This window comes from Colletotrichum lupini, chromosome 10 (genome assembly GCF_023278565.1).
Source record: "Colletotrichum lupini chromosome 10, complete sequence".
NCBI lineage: Eukaryota > Fungi > Ascomycota > Sordariomycetes > Glomerellales > Glomerellaceae > Colletotrichum > Colletotrichum lupini.
In genome coordinates, this window is record NC_064673.1 from 1038942 (window position 1) to 1055047 (window position 16106).

General features: G+C 54.9%; 3 protein-coding genes across 3 annotated transcripts; 1 reads left to right on the forward strand and 2 right to left on the reverse strand.

The window, feature by feature from the left end:
- Nucleotides 1-781: 781 nt before the first annotated feature.
- CLUP02_17518 (uncharacterized protein) lies at nucleotides 782-6291 on the forward strand (the record flags this gene model as incomplete). Its single annotated transcript, XM_049296427.1, has 13 exons — nucleotides 782-2008; nucleotides 2072-2288; nucleotides 2345-3090; nucleotides 3143-3316; nucleotides 3367-3532; nucleotides 3593-3943; nucleotides 4008-4131; nucleotides 4197-4268; nucleotides 4328-4378; nucleotides 4430-4494; nucleotides 4567-4732; nucleotides 4842-5894; nucleotides 6051-6291. The coding sequence occupies 13 exons, from the start codon at nucleotides 782-784 to the stop codon at nucleotides 6289-6291; spliced, it is 4653 nt and encodes a 1550-aa protein (XP_049137651.1).
- Nucleotides 6292-6394: 103 nt separating this feature from the next.
- CLUP02_17519 (tafazzin) lies at nucleotides 6395-8510 on the reverse strand (the record flags this gene model as incomplete). The annotated part of the gene is made up of 3 exons (XM_049296428.1): nucleotides 6395-7731; nucleotides 7894-8300; nucleotides 8506-8510. 3 exons carry the CDS (start codon nucleotides 8508-8510, stop codon nucleotides 6395-6397), a joined length of 1749 nt encoding a protein of 582 aa, XP_049137652.1.
- Nucleotides 8511-8664: 154 nt separating this feature from the next.
- Nucleotides 8665-12727, reverse strand: CLUP02_17520 (uncharacterized protein; the record flags this gene model as incomplete). The annotated part of the gene is made up of 17 exons (XM_049296429.1): nucleotides 8665-8899; nucleotides 9291-9307; nucleotides 9379-9479; nucleotides 9566-9645; nucleotides 9697-9710; nucleotides 9807-10078; nucleotides 10148-10224; nucleotides 10277-10554; nucleotides 10670-11002; nucleotides 11060-11290; nucleotides 11346-11611; nucleotides 11686-11784; nucleotides 11844-11906; nucleotides 11993-12070; nucleotides 12181-12330; nucleotides 12362-12606; nucleotides 12723-12727. 17 exons carry the CDS (start codon nucleotides 12725-12727, stop codon nucleotides 8665-8667), a joined length of 2544 nt encoding a protein of 847 aa, XP_049137653.1.
- Between the last annotated feature and the right edge of the window lie 3379 nt (nucleotides 12728-16106).

A 16106-nucleotide genomic window follows, 5' to 3' on the forward strand; every position in this document is an offset into this window, starting at 1 on the left:
TGAGCCACAGCATTTCTTTCCCGATTGGCGGCTACGCTTAGACCTACACTATTGGATGTATACGTACCCTTTCAACAAGGGTGGCAGGGCCCCGTCACCAGCCGGCCATCGGATGACACCCGGGAAACCTGTTTGGACGAGAACAACAAAAACAGGAGACCAACAAGGATGCGACAGCAAGTTTTGGAGCCTCCATAACCAGTCAAGACTCTTCAGGGTCTTGCTTCTGAGGTCGTTTGCCGCCTGTGGAGGCTCAAGGTATGTTCTATTCTTTGTCTCCTGGTGCAGTCACCGTACCCGTAACCCCAGGGGACCATGAGTCCCCCAGCTTGGCCAGCGCTAAACTCTGATTTGACCCTTGACTCTCTGGAAGCATTCGTTCCAGGCTAGATCGTCACTCCACCGGGAGCAAAGAGGAACTGACTCTGTCCATTTTTGGCACCGTTATCCAAAGCAGAAGACCACAGTCGAGATAGCTGCAGTATGTGGTGTTGCGGACAGCTTCACTATTCTGTCCAATTTTTGAGTGCTGTTAGTTTCATTCATCTCTTCTGCCGTCACCTGATCAATACCGCTAGCCAACTTAGTCTTTCTGCTTATCTACCTTCCTCAAACAGACTTGTCTCAGGGGAACACTCTTTGGCTGACTGTGCCGCAACGTGTAGCTTAATTTCCCGTTCCTTAAAACGAGCCATCCCCCTCATGCCCTTTCAGTTTCGTTTATTTGCTTCTTCAAAACGATTCCTGACTATTTCTACCGTCATTGAATACCACACTCATCATGGCCAACTCAACCTCCGACGGCTGTTCCCTCACTGCCGACGATGCTTTTGGACCAATCGTCCAGCACTGTCGCGACGGTTTCGACTTTACTCTGACGTTTGAACAATGTCTCTTCACCATACTCCCCGCCTCGCTCCTCATTCTCATCGCGCCCCTCCGGTTCCGCCACCTCGGCAAACTCCCCTACGCCGTCAACGGCACCACGCTCTGTCTAACCAAACAGGCCGCCATCGCCCTCCTCGCCATCCTGCAACTGGTTCTCATAGGTTTGTGGGTAACGCACCATCGCAGCGACATCGTCGTCGTCGGGGGCGGGGAAGGGGCCAGCAGCAGCGGAAGCCGCCTGCGCGCCGTCTCCATCGCCGCCTCTTGCGCGTCTTTCGCGGCCACCATCATGTTTGCCGGACTCTCGTACATAGAACACGCGAAGAGCTTTAAGCCTTCGTCCATCCTGAATACATATATCCTCGTGTCCCTGGTGCTGGACGGAGCCATCCTCCGCACCATGTGGCTGTCGCACCTAAGCGTCGCCATCAGCGCCGTCTTCGCCGCGTCCTTCGCGTGCAAGGCGGCCATCGTGATCCTCGAAGCCCAGGAGAAGACGCGATATCTCGTGCCGTCGCCATCGTCGTCGTACAGCCCCGAGGAGACCAGCGGCATCTACAGCCGCGGTCTCTTTTGGTGGCTTACGCCGCTGCTGCTGACGGGATTCCGTCGTCTCCTGAAGCCGCTGGACCTGTTCGTCCTGGACGGGTCCATGTCGGCTGTCGCGCTGAATGAGAGGTTCTGGCTTCACTGGAACAAGTCGCCCCCGTCGAGCGTCTCGACGGCCGATAACGACCAGCCTAGTGAAGCATCACGATCGTCGCCAAGGTACCGTCTCATCAGGACGTGCATCGTCACGCTGAAGTGGCAGTTGCTGGCAGTGGTCCTCCCCAGGCTCTTTCTGCTCGGCTTCACCATTTGCCAGCCCCTGATCCTGAATCGGTTCCTCGACTTTTTGCAGAACCCGTCCGAGACGGCCAACTACGGCTACGGCCTCGTTGGTGCCTATGGGCTCGTGTACCTGGGCATTTCCGTCTCGTCGAGCTTCTACTGGCACGCCGCTTTCCGGTGCCTGACCATGCTCCGGGGCGTATTGGTCGCTGCCATCTATACCAAGACGACGGAGCTGCGTGTCGCTCCGGGAGACGACTCTGCGGCTGTGACTCTCATGTCGACCGATGTAAGTCATGGCAGTTTCTTTCGCCTCCCATCACCGACATCAGTACTGACTTTCGTCACCAAGGTTGAAGCTATCATTCGTGCTTGGCGCGAAATTCACGAGTTCTGGGCCAACACCATTCAAATCGCCCTCGCCACATGGATTCTCAGCACTCACCTCGGCTATGCGGCCTCTGGTCCGATCATCGTGTCGGTCTTCGCGCTGGGTGCCACCGTATTCCTCGCCCCCTCTGCTCAAAAGTACCAGATCATCTGGGTTGAAAAGGTTCAGAAGCGCATCGGTCTGTATCATCCTCTCTCCTGAGGAAGACAAAAGCCAAGCTGACCACCTTCAAAGGCATCACCTCGGCCATGATAGGCCACATCAAAAGCATCAAAATGTCGGGTCTGACCCAGAAACTCTCCCAGACTCTGGCCGATCTCCGGCTCGCCGAGATGCGAGCGGCGACTCCCTTCCGCGTGATCGGCGCCGTCACGTCCGCCGTGGCCCAAGTGCCCCTGATGATCGCCCCCGTCGTGGCCTTTGCCATGTACACGACGATTGCCTCCAAAAATGGGCAAGGCCTCGACGCCACGAAGCTCTTCGCCGCGTTGTCGTTGATTATCCTGCTGGCCCAGCCGCTGTTTTGGATGTTCGAGGTCGTGCTCGACATGAGTGCAGCTCTGGGGTGCTTCAACCGGATCGAAAAGTACTTGTGTGAACCGCCGCGGACAGAGTATCGAGATTTTCCGTCGAACTCACCCGCTAGATACTCTGGAGGTACGAGCTCCGACGCTCAAGATGTGCGACTCCAGAATCTGGAAAGCCGCAAAGGGCAGTTATCAACAGATACCAAGTCCGGAGGCACGATCGCTATTCGCGTTAAAGGCGTGACGTTGGCGTGGAAGCCCGAAACGGTTCTCGCCGTTGAGTTAATGGATTTCGACATATCAAAGGGCCAACTCGTCATGCTCGCGGGACCTGTTGCATCCGGGAAGAGTACGCTTCTCAAAGGTCTCCTCGGTGAACTGCCACACGTCACTGGAACAGTTGCCCTATCCAGCGATCGCATCTCTTGGTGTGAGCAGAGCCCCTGGCTCGTTGTGAGTGAACTTCCGGTCTAGGATATAACAGCCTTACTAACTGGATGTTCAGAACGACACCATTCGAAAGAACATCATCTGCTTCTCTGACCTTGACCAGAAACTTTATCAGCAAGTTCTCCAGGCGTGTGATCTTGAGAAGGACCTCGCTCAACTCGCGGATGGAGACGAGACATTGATCGGAAGCAAAGGAATAGCTTTAAGTGGTGGCCAAAAGCAGCGTGTCGTATGTAAATCCATTAGCTGGATTCACCTCCTTCGACTAACTAGGCATAGGCACTTGCCAGAGCCATCTATTCACGCCCTCGAATCGCTCTCTTTGACGACATCTTCAGCGGGCTTGATAACCATACGGCCAGGGCAGTGTTCCAGCGCGTCTTCAGTGCCAAGAATGGAATTCTCCGATGTTGGGGAACCACGATTGTGCTTGCGACTCAGTCAGGTACCAACTTCTCAGCACTCATCACCCTTTATGATACATAATGCTGACAAGTAGGTGTAGTGAGCTTTCTATCCCAGTCAGATATGATCATCGCCTTCGAGAACGGCAAAGTAGTAGAGAAAGGAAATTTTGAGGATTGTCGAAAGGCTGGGGGCTACGTCTCAAGTCTCATCTCTACCAATATCGAGGAACAGGACGAGAGCACCCCCGAGTCAGAAGAGCTTGCAGATAGGACTGCTAGTGACGCCCCGGTAGAGAAGAGCACCAAGGCGTTGAAAGACCAGGATGACAAGAGACGGCAGCTGGGAGACTGGAGCGTATACGGCTACTACTTTGGTAGCGTTGGCGCTGCTCTCGTGGCCGTCTTGATGGTCTTGGAGGTGACGTGGGCATTCTTTTCTACGTTTCCGAGTAAGTCTCAACAACACATTGATACGACCTCCTCGACAAAAGCATGTCTAATGTATGAGACCAGCCGTATGGTTGAAGTTCTGGACGGACTCTCAAGCAGAAAGTCCAGCGAGCCATAATGCCTACTACCTCGGGGTGTATGCCGCTTTCCAAATCAGTGGTGTGTTGTGTTTTGCCGTACTCATCTGGTAAGATAGAGGCTTTCTCTCTTTGAGTTGAGAGGCGCCCCAAGTTGACGACTTCGTTCTTTCAGGTTTGTTCTTGTTCCTGTCGCTTCAAAGTCGGGCATCAGTCTGCACCAGCGTCTACTCAAAGCCGTCATGCAGTGAGTACCGTGCGTAAACCCCTCATACGATAGATCATGAATTCTAATGTTTCGTCAAGCGCGCCCCTGTCTCTGTTCACGAAAACAGATACAGGATCCATCACCACCCGGTAAGCTTGCGTTCACGCCGCCCTCAATCCCATGGTATTAACACATCCTAGATTTTCACAAGACGTAGGTCTGATAGACAGAAGCCTTCCCCTGGCTCTGGTGATTTCGCTCGCAAGTAAGCCATACTGCCCCTTTTCTCTGGTCTGAAAAACATGGCGGCATTATCTAACCCGAGCATCATCAACAGGCTTCTTCACCTGCGTCGGCAAAGCATTTCTCATAGCTTCTGCCTCATGGTACATCGCCATCAGCTTCCCCGTCCTAATCCTCATCTTCTACTACATCCAACGCGCATACCTCCGCACCTCCCGCCAGCTCCGCCTCTTAGACCTCGAAGAAAAAGCCCCCGTCTAGTAAGTCTCCATTTCTCCCTCTCTCCTCCCCAACACCAAACCCCTAGATCCTCATCTTCCGAGTCTAGGCAATGAAAAAGAAAAAGGCTAACCAGAGCCTCTCCAAAAGCACCCACTTCCTCGAAACCCTCTCAGGCCTGCCCACAATCCGCGCCCAAGCCCTCACGCACCCCTCCGTAACCCGCGCCCACGCCCTCATAGACCGCTCCCAACGCCCCTTTTACATCCTCCTCCTCACCCAGCAGTGGCTCACCCTCGTCCTCGACCTCGCCACCACGGCGCTCGCCCTCCTCGTCGTCGGCCTCGCCGTCCACCTCCGCGACACCGTCTCGGTCGCCCTCACGGGCGTCTCCCTCGTCCAGCTCATCTCCTTCACGGAAACGCTCAAGCTGCTCATCCAGTTCTGGACCTCGCTCGAGACCTCCATCGGCGCGGTCGCCCGCATCAAGAACTTTGCCGAGGAGACGCCGGACGAGACCGAGGCGGACGCGCTCGGGAGGGAGGCGCTGATGATTCGGTCTGCCGCCGGAGGGCAGCAGAGCCCAGAGGCCACAATCGTCCACGGCTGGCCCTCCCGCGGCGCCATCGAGATACACAACATCGTAGCTTCGTACGAGCAGCAGCAGACACGCCCAGAGCCCGAACCCGACAACCAAGACACCCACCCCGGGAGGACCACCACAAAAGCCCTGGACGGCATATCCCTCTCCATCCCCGCCGGCTCCAAAGTCGGCATCGTAGGCCGCACAGGAAGCGGCAAATCCTCCCTCCTCCTCGCCCTCCTGCGCCTCCTCCCCCTCTCCTCCGGCAACATCTCCATCGACGGGGTCCCCCTCGACGCCCTGCCCCTCCTGCCCTTGCGATCGGCCCTCGTCGCCATCGCCCAGGACCAATTCGTCTTGCCGGGCACGGTCCGCCAGAACCTCGACCCGCTGGGTTTAGTATCCGATGCTGATGCCGACGCCGCCGCCGCCGAAAACATCCTCGTCTCCGCCCTGACCCGCGTCGGTCTGTGGGACACCATCCGCGAAAACGGCGGCCTCGAGGCCCAGTTCGCGGAAGAGGCGCTGAGCCACGGACAGAGACAGCTCTTCTTCCTCGCGCGGGCGGTGCTCAGAAAAGACGTCGGACGGGTCCTCCTCTTAGATGAGGCGACGAGCAGGTAAAGCACATTTCCGTTTCCTTTTCCCTTTCCCCTTTTCCTTTCCCCTTCATGCTAACCCCCTCCTCCCATATACTATTACTCATCGTTACCCATCCGCCCCTATTCTATTCCAACTCTGAGAGCCGGAACACTGACGAATACCTACCTACACAGCGTCGACGCTCACACGGAGCGCATGGTCAAGGACCTCATCCGCGACGAATTCAAACACCACACAATCATCGCCATCGCCCACAGGCTGGACACGGTCGTCGACTTTGACCGCGTCGTGGTCCTCGACAAGGGCCGCGTCGTCGAGGTCGGGAACCCCCGGGACCTGTTGAGCCAGGGACGGGGCAAGTTCAGGGAGCTGTGGGATGCAAGTCGGCGGCAGGCTGGTGGACAAGATGAATGAGGAAACCTATGGTACACGATGTTGAATGCACTATGAACTGGGAGAGGACTGAATACTCGAGAATTTGTGTTGGGAATAATTTGTAACTTGATTTCCCGTCTCTTCAAAATATAAACGGCATCAACGGCATTTGCGCATCCTCTATCGGATCACTATCCACGTTGATAAATCTCCCCTTTCCAGCTCTTTGCGCTACAATGTACTTCTCAATCGCCTTTGCCATGTGCGCCGCCTCACGGAACCTCTCGTGGTCCGCAATCGGTGTGTCTACGCTGATCTCATACCCATACCTCAACTTCAGCTTTGTTACTTTGCCCCATGGCCCGGTCCAGTCGATGTGGTCTCCGTCAACGTTGGCCATGAGCGCCTTGAACCACGCCCCACAGCCTGTGAGGTCGAGATACTCGAGCCCGTAGAGGAACTTGCTCAGCTTCCTCAGCAGAATGACGGCTTCGGACCAGTCATCGTCCAGGGTATGCGCGTACGCCCCCGTGCCTGAATAACTCTCGGCGCGGCCGTCAGATGAGACAATCTTGGAGAACTTTGCGTTGGGCGTCAGCGACGGCTCGGGCCAGTACGCTAGGCTCAAGTGCGTGAGCGTGGGCAGCTTCGCCGCGAGCGAGAGGAGCTGCTTCCACGATACGCCGGGCATCCCGCCGCCTTGCTGTGCGCTAGGGGCGACGGTGAGGCAGAGATGCGTGATATTGGGGAGAAGCTTCGGCGGGAGCGAGGGCGCCTCTGCTGTGTCCCAGGAATCCTGCACGGCCTCGGCGGCGCTCGCCAGCTGCTGTGGGAACAGCACGTCGGCCAACTCCCTGACGGACATGGAGTGGCCCACCGAGCCAGTCAGGTCGAGGGAGTAGACGTCGTTGTTCAGGGACACCAGGCCATCGACGTCAAGTGGCTGCTGGCCGTCGTGCGTCGCAGGAGGAATCAGAATGTTGTGCAGGTCTGTAGCGGATGCGCCGCCCTCGTACCATACGCCAACATACTTTGCCAACGAGGCCCTGACGCGGCTGGGCAGCGTGTGCAAGTAGTACTGATCGTAATCCTTATGGAGCTCCCAGTTCAGGGCCATCCTTCGGAGGACGAGATCCATCAGGCTGCCCTTGTCCGGCTCGTATGTGCCAGGCAGGCCCTCCATGGCCTGGGCGCCGCGATGGGCGGCGGTCGCGTGTGCGCGCTGGACATGGCTGGATGGTGATAACCAGCTGCGTGGAGGTGGCGGGCCTGGTGGTACTCGTCTGCCTGTGGCGTCGAATCTTGGGACACGCCTGGGGGCCGGCGGAGGGGTCTCTGGGATCTGGAGGATCTGTCGGAGAGCGGGCGGGACGGTGGGCGTGGTCGCTGCCGATGCTGCTGCTGATGCTGTCGGGGTAGCACGGGAGGATGATCGGCGAAGATCAGCCAAAAGTTCGTTGACGCCCCTACGTTGGGTCTCTGTGTTGCAACATTGTCAGTGGCCGAAGCGACGTCACGGAAAGGAGCTCGGTGAGAGAGGAAAGGTAAGGATGGGATAGAGAGAAGAGAGGAGAGGAGGAAGGGGAGGGGCCGCGGCCCGGGGGGTGTGCGCGATGGGCGTGGGGTTGTAGTTGGACTTACGAGTAGAAGAAGAGGCTGAAGCTGAGGCACCCAATGAAGACGGTGCAGTTGACTGCGGCTTCGAGTATAACGCTTGATGCCTTTTCTTAGTCATGCCCGGGTGAGAGATGAATGTAAGGTAAGGAAGGGGGAAGCTGTGTGAGGAGGCTTCCGGATGGGAGGTGTAGGCGGGGGTGGAGAAGCCAGGTACGGTTGGTTTCTCGTCGTTGTCGTCGATGATGGTTGTTGTTGCAGAGCAGAGCAGAGCAAACAAGCTTCTAGCGGGCGCGGCTTTGTCTGCTATGTACTCCCTGTACTCTGGAATGTTGTTTCCGCCTTTTGCATCCGCCTTGGGGCAAGCGTCAGCAACAACGAGATGAGTCGCCAGTTGCTCAGGTCTTGTTTTCTGCTGTGAGTCACAAGGCAATCTGGTCAGTCAGTCAGTCAGTCAGTCAGCAAGCATACACAGTAAGCTGCAGAGCGAGGTGAGAACGGCAGAGTCATTGCATCGCTTTCCCCGGTGCCAGGTGTTGCTCACCAAAGAATTGATTGATGCCCTAATTAGGTAGTAGCTTTTTTAGGATCGAATAAGGGCCGTAGCGTGGCTTGGAAGGGGGGGGAAACGTTACAAACGTCATGCTGCAAATGGGAGAGAAGCAGCACCTAAGCACCCCTCATGCGCCTCGTTTTTGTTGTTTGTCAGCTTCCGCCAGTTGCCAACTGGATCCGCCCACAAGCGCTAATACGCTAATACGCTGCTTTCCCCTCCACTCCAGGCGTCCGGCGACTCTCTCAGCCTGAGGTGAGTCCCAGTTTTACACGGACTTCCAAATCCCAGACTCCCAAGTGCCCTTGCTCAGTGCGCGCTGAATCACTGAATGAGTCGGGCGGCAAGGGCAGAGCACGCCAGAGCAGGACCTTTCCCCCTTGGGCCAAACGCATGGTCTGAGCGTTCGGATGTGCGAAGAAGGTGCCCCGGCCCGGACACGGGCATGACCCGCTCTGCCGGTCGACGGCTCGGCAGGTCCTGAACAATTGACAATCCACGACCTTGTGGCTTGACCCACTTCCGATACCTCAGACCTAAAGTAAGGTACTACCTTGACTTACAGGAATGAAATTGACTCGGTCCCCCTTCCACAAAACAACAACAACCTCTACGGCCCGACTGACTGGCTTCTGGGCCCCCCCTTCGTCTCCCAATCAACTTTTATTGTCTCTGTCCATCACTTTTTACTATAGAGTAATGTGAGGAAAAGGTCCTCGCCTGGCAAACTCGACTGCCGCTAGACCTAACAGCACCTTAGAGTTTAAGACTGCGTCCGCCAGCTTTGTGTCACCCCTATCTCGTGTAATGTTTCAACAGAGAATTCCAAGAGGAGAGATTATTGCCTAGCATCTGCCCATGGAGCATTCACTCTAATGTGGGGCGTGACTGGTGAGCAATGCATGTCATGGACGCCACCAGCACCGACGGATGGATGGCGATACCTAGAACCATTGAACCTCGAACCATCCTCTTATCTGGGACTGGCTTATTATGGCAGTTTCGATGCAAGAAGCCGCCATATCACAACTCATCATATTCGCCAAATCCGCCCTCGTGGCTAGATAGTGTTTGTGTGACCTTCTTGGGCCTATCCAGGGCTTGAAATAGGCTGCCTGTCTTGTCTTTTCAGCTGTTGCTGTCAACGACTGTCTCGAATCAGTGACGGGTCCATATTAGGAACATCGTGGTAGCCGGGCAAAGTGGTCTCTCTTTTTGCTACGCGCCTTGAAGATCGGGTAGCCGCACAGCTGGCTCTATCGATTGACTTTCCTCACGTCATCCTATTGGGCTATCACAATCACGAGTCAGCAGCCCGTTGAAGATATCGCATCATTTTGACCTCATCGAGGGCTAGCCCTTCCCTTAGACCCAGATGTTGGTGTACGAAGCCAGAGTTGTTATGATACCCCAGCCAGGTAAGCCACGTCAAAAGCGTGGCAGCGCTTGCCTCGACATCCAAAGGGCCCGGTAGCCGATGGATCCATGGATCTATCATTAAAGGCCCGTCCAACGTTGCATCCACAAAAGCCCTTGGCAGGCTCCTGACAGGCGGGCCTGAAACTGGCCTGCTGAACAACGTGCGTCTCGGATGCACACGGTGTTCGTCGTTGACTTTTGCCAATGGCGCGACATATTGAATTCTGGTACTCTTGTACGCTTAAGACGTCAGGCAGGTCAGGAGCATGCTGCTAGCCCGCAGATGGAGATTTGTGGATAGTCTGGGACGGTCTCCAGGGATGCCCGAGGGCAACCGGGGCGGGTAACCTGGGTGATCGACCGCTCCTGATCCTTTACCAATCACCCTTTTGTGTTGTGAAGGAGGCCTTCAGCGGGGAGTAAGAAGCCTTACACAACATGGTCAGGGACCCGGTCATGGAGACGAAACATGAGGTGGCGCTCGGTGGCAAAAAGGCTTGCTGACGGAGTCTTGTACGTTTGACAATTCGAGATTGACAGTCCCAATCTGGAAGGAGAAAGCGAACAAATTCGGAAATCTGTGTTCCAACATTGGCCAGATTCGACGTCAAAGGCAACGTGATGGAAACCCTGTCCGTAAGGGGGTCATCGAGGAGGGGCTTTTCGGTAGATGCGCAGTTACAGCCCATGATGTCGTGACGATCCCGAGGCAATGGCTCCAAGGTGAATGCTCATGTGCCCCTTGTAGCCTCGTAACAACCATGGTCGTAACAACCACTATCCGATCTGCGACATGTGAGTTATCGGCCCCCAAAGATTCGCCAATGCCACCCACGACTCAACCAAATTTGGTGTCTTGAGCGATACGCTGGCGCTTTTCGGAACAAGCCTGGCACTCGAGACCGAAAGACAGCGATCGGATCCTGAGTGTGTTATTCTGGATGTCTTCCCTAAGACTGCCAGTTCCTTTTCTCTTTTCGACTGCCATATTGTCATGATGTGGAAGCCCTTTCGGCTAAAGCCCTCTTGTGTCACCTGGAATGAATTTTGCTGCCTCGAGGGGTACAGTCCTGCAACGGCAGGGGGTATGGCATGCTCGGTAGTCACGAGGCCTAGGCTCCAGGTCACAGAGCATTTCCTGTCGTTGGAATGGCGCAAAGAAACCTAGGCCGGTAGTCTCACGGCGCCTTGGCCAACCCGCTCTTTCGACTAGGAGCTTACGCTTGCCGGGTTGACCTTGCGCGAGAGACGAGTTCCGCGAAGACAGCGAGAACATCGGAAAGTGAGCATCGAGGGGTTGGAGCTGACGAGATTGCTCGTCGTAGAACAAGAGCTGGAAATTTCTTTCTTGACCGCCTTTTTGATAATTTCGCGAGGCAACCAGCATACCGGGTCCTTCTGTCGCAATCCGTAGAGAGACGGGGGTGGCTCATTATAAGCCAAGTCAAGACCCTAGATGCCCGCATCGAATGAGACGAGAAGTGATAGGCCGCTGTCACGTAGTCACTCCTTTCAGGTTTTGTTCCACCTTGTCTTCTCCCGCCTCTGTACAGGTCTCGTACATATCCAGGCAAGAAAGCCTGCTGATAGAAGCCTCATTGGAAATGCACACCCTGTCGAGTCTGCGGTGCGTACGCCACATATAGCGGGAGATTTCTGCGGGACCGGGGAGCAGAGCCATAACCTTTTGATAGCTCTCTCTACATACTTGCTTCTTTGTTACCGAGTGTCCGATGATGAAAAGGACCCGGTCCCTCACAGTCGCCGTAGCTGCTGTCACATTGTCGAAGTGGTCCGTGTATACTTATTGCTTTGCAAGGGTTGATGGCCGGATATGTAAGAGAGACGATCCGTTTGGCTCTCCTGTCGTCCTGTAGGCCGCCCTGCGAGACATTCCTGGGATGTTGGGCCGGGAAGAAGTAGGGTTGATACCAGCAGCAGGACGCCTGACCCGAATAGTCAGCGATAGATTGTGATCCGGAGGCATAGCTTATCCCAAGATAACTTGGCAATAATGACACCGAAAGAGAGAACATGTGGCAAGCCGTCGTATGGTACCAGAAAGGCCCTAGAGGTACAAAGTAGTACATGGGGCGGGTTCGGGACACGGTCCGGTTAATAATCATGCTGTATGGCCATGGCCATGGCCATGACCCGGACTCTCAATAGACATGCTGTATGGGTAGCTGCTCTTGTCGAAAGTATGAAGACATAGTCCTCGTTTTGAGATATCTGCTGGCTGGTGAGTCACATAGCTGTGATATCTGTATGTTGGAGTTGATGGCCGGCTTAGGCTACGAAAGTGTTGGAAAATGGAGCGACACCAGTCGCATTGATTCAACTTGTCTGAAATCTGACGAAGACATGGTACCAGACCTGTTCTAGGTTCTGAACGGCACAGTTGCCATGGTTTGCGTTTTTGCGGCCTCCAAGGGGTGGGTGTTTGTCCAGCAAAAACAATGTTTCCGGACAAGTATCAGTGCAGAAGGAGGCTTGAGAGATTCGTGCACAAGGTACTCAGACTGGTGTAGCAAGGCAAGAGCCAGAAAAAGGCCAGAAACACGAAACGAAGGGAGAAGAGAGGGCCGATGGAGGCGCGATGCCGCATGGCTAAGGAGTAAATGTGCCTTTCAAGAGTCGGTGAAAGAGCCTCCGGGAGGTAGTGCCAGCGAGAGATGCAGCGAGGCAAAGGAGAGCCAAGGGATCGGATGAGGCCCAGAAACAGATTCAGCGGTAGCCACGGCAAGCAGATATCTCGTTGAGCTTTTCTGTAAGGTTAGGTGAAGAAGACGATGTCTGAGAGCTTGGGGGAACTTGCAAGTCAAGGAGCAGAGTTTAGATGTATGTACCAAGGGCGTGGGTGTGAGTACCTACCTGCCTTTACCTCATAGGGCCGGAGGCACAGGAAGGCACAGTGTGCGAGCAGTATAGTACTTCAAGGTAAGTAGGTAGGAAGCAGCTCGTTCCGGCAGGCAGCCTGCGTCAGGTCTACCGGGCTTAGTCAATGTTGGTCGGCGACTCGGCGTACCGGAGATCAAAGAGTAAGGTACGGGTAGAGGTCGTAGACAATGGAAGCCCAATGCCACCTCAGCATTGTGTCGTACCACATATTATATTACCTTACATATTGCAGTTGTGAAGATGAAGACTAGGTAGGTAGGTATGGGGTACCTTAGGTAAGGTAGGCGTGTGTAGGTCGATGATATGCAGGCTCGGCCGTGTAAATGAGGCACTCTCCCGCTAGCCAATTGGAAGACCCACTTGACTATCGGTACATTCACCTGAGGGCTCCACTTCTACACCGTACCGTGTGAGAGCCTTCCTTTCCAGTACTGTCAGCTCCATCCCAATTCTCGCCATCATTTCTCACCTCATCACCAACCCCAGACAGTGCAAGCTCTCTTGACCACCTTGGTCAACGACTGGTCCTCGACCACGCCCGCCGGCCACACCACACCGCATGTACCTACATGTTTGTTTCCTCCTTTGCTCGAGGGGCTTGAAATGCATGGCTCCTTGCTGACCACTGTACAGCATTTCATTGATTGCTCGAGCTATGGCACTCATCATCTCCAACAAGGCACCTAGGAGCAAATTAACGTCGTCCCCCTGAACGAGGAAAGCATTCATAATACTCCGTACCGACAGCTGCTTTGTGCATACGTATCGGTACCTAGGTATCTGGGCCTGCTCGTCAAGCCGAAAGCAAGAAACCTATGGATAGACGACAATGCAATATTTATGCCGCCCTCAGCTCGTTCCACTCGCCTCTCAGACGATGGATCGCTCGCCAGCCCTGTATTCGATTCATTCCAACCCCCAAATGTTCAACTTGTGCGTTTGTTGTAGCCTCTAGATACGGGGTCTGATCCTATCCAGGTCGAATGCTTGACAAAGTTGCGACATAGCCTGGATGCCCCAAAGGCGCATCGCATCAATCCGCAGACGCACACCAACGACGTCTAGACACCATTCTTGGAACAGAGTCTTGCATCCCGCCTAGCCTCTAATTGCAGTATATTCTATTCCCGCGATTCTCCAAATTTTCCGGCACTTCCTTGTGTCACCACCCTCGCCGAAACCCCTGTTATGGCCTTGTACATGCCAGACCATTAGCAACAACAACAGCAACATCTTTCTTTACTGCAACAAGTCCGCCGTCAAATCTTCTGCTACTCAGCCGGTGTCTGCCCATCACTGAGAGGACCCTGGTGTCCGTGATACGTCACATCACACAAGATCTGATCTCTGGAAGCAGGCAAAGGAAGAAACATGGGGAAATGGTGCCTTTCATACTTCCATCTCGCAGGCGACGACGAAGAATCCGGCACATGCTGCTGGAGAATTAAGCTACACTCAATTCGGGGGGGGCTGCATTATGATTTACATGTCGATGACATGCTGCTGGACACGACAGAGCAATCGTCAGCGCCCCCTCACACATCTGCCGTCCCGTCGGTAGTAGCAACAGCAGTAGCAGTAGAAGCGGCAGCAGCGGCGACGGCGTTGAAACGAGCCAAAGAAACGGCCACACTCAAATTCGAGCGGCCCGATCCGACGTGACTGGATCATCCTCGACCAGCTACTTACTAATTAGCCTCGACCATCAGCTTTCGTTTGGTCAAGCTTCGTCTCACGAGTGCTGGCCGTGGCTCTGGCCGTGTACAGCAAAGTGTCCAACATGCAAACCCTGCCCTGCTGGACTGATTCTCCCTCCAGCGGATATCAGGCCATAAGTCAACCGGCCAGTCCGGTGGCCCAAAAAGACCCGGAAATCAGACTTCTGAAACAATGAAGTTGGTTCCATGCCTCATGTATGGTGGCGCGCGCATCAGGTACAATTGTCTAGATCTTTCTGGACTAGTCAGCGGGAACCTGCACAAACGACTTGGTCAGCTAACGCATTGGCCTAAATTGAGTCTGCACTTTTGAACACGAGGTGCAGAGCCTATCTTCCCGACACTAGAATTGACGACCTCAGGCAAAAGATTGGCCGGTCCGTACCATCTTTGGGTCAGTTTGGAATTAGCAATGCCTGCTTTTCTCCCATTCTCGGGTATTGCGACATCCCATTGGATCCTCACGAAGAGGCACGGCTCAAGTTTGTTCTAATCCTGCATTGTCATGCTTCGGCTCCATGGATGATGAGTTCGGTCTTGCCAGCCTCGGAGAGGCGTTCAGTATTCGTACGGTCACTCAAGCCGCTAGTCAAAGTAAGCGCGGACAACCTAAGAACACAGCGCCGTGGAGAGAAATGGTCCGATGGCAAGCTGTCAACCAGGTTAAGGCGAAACCCTATTCTCATCGCACGTGTCATGTGGCGAGCCTGTCTCTGCCGGCCGAGACACGTCTCTACAAGTCGAGTCTGATCATGGTTCATCAGGACCGATTCTGCGGCAGCTCGAGCGTTGTGCTCATAGACAAGCCACCAAAGGATGCTGGGTCGCATGGGCGGCTTTAGGGCCGAAAGCTACGTGGTGGATCTTCAACAAGACCACGACTTTTGCCAAACGTGTCTTTGGTGTGGCTGTAGAAGACGTGAGGCTGCCTCCACCATCGTCGTCAGCCTAGACTTGAAGTTCTCTGGCTGCATACAATTGTTCCGATGACACGAGGTCAGAGCTCCTCCGCAACGAATTCGCTACTATCAACTTGTTTCAACCAATCCAACGGCACTTAACGCAGGGTGTCGGTCAACTCTGGACGTCATCCCAACACCTGGATCTCAATGGCCGGGATTGTCCGCTAGACGCCCATCTCCTTTCACGACGACTGCAAGCTGCCGCTGATAGCCCTCCTCGTCGCCAAGGGCAAATCCTTTCCCTATCTGAAGGGGTTGTTTGTGGCGTTTCATCCAGGCCCTTGATCAACGGGTAGGTGCAGAATTGCTGCATGGAAGGAAAGCTCAGCGAGGCTTGGAAGGCGTCGTCTTCCGCTCACCAACCGAACGACCTCGACTGACCCGGCTACACGCCGATGCAGGTCAGTAGATTCTCCGCTCCTTGGTTCGAAGAAGGCGCCTTGATCTAAGCCTGAATCCATCTGTTGTATCATGTACAGGCAGACTATGGCGATGGAAACGTTGCTTGTGCTAAGAGTCTCTAGCCATCAGGCTTGAGCGCTTGTCGGCTCGCGGATTGATGAGCGGTATAGCATCATTCCACCTTGATTGCACCCTTAGACACGGCCACAAAGACTTGCTTGCCTGAATAGCCCCACGGACCTGGGCCATTGAGAAGCTTGGCCAGCAGCAAAGTCGAGTTGTACA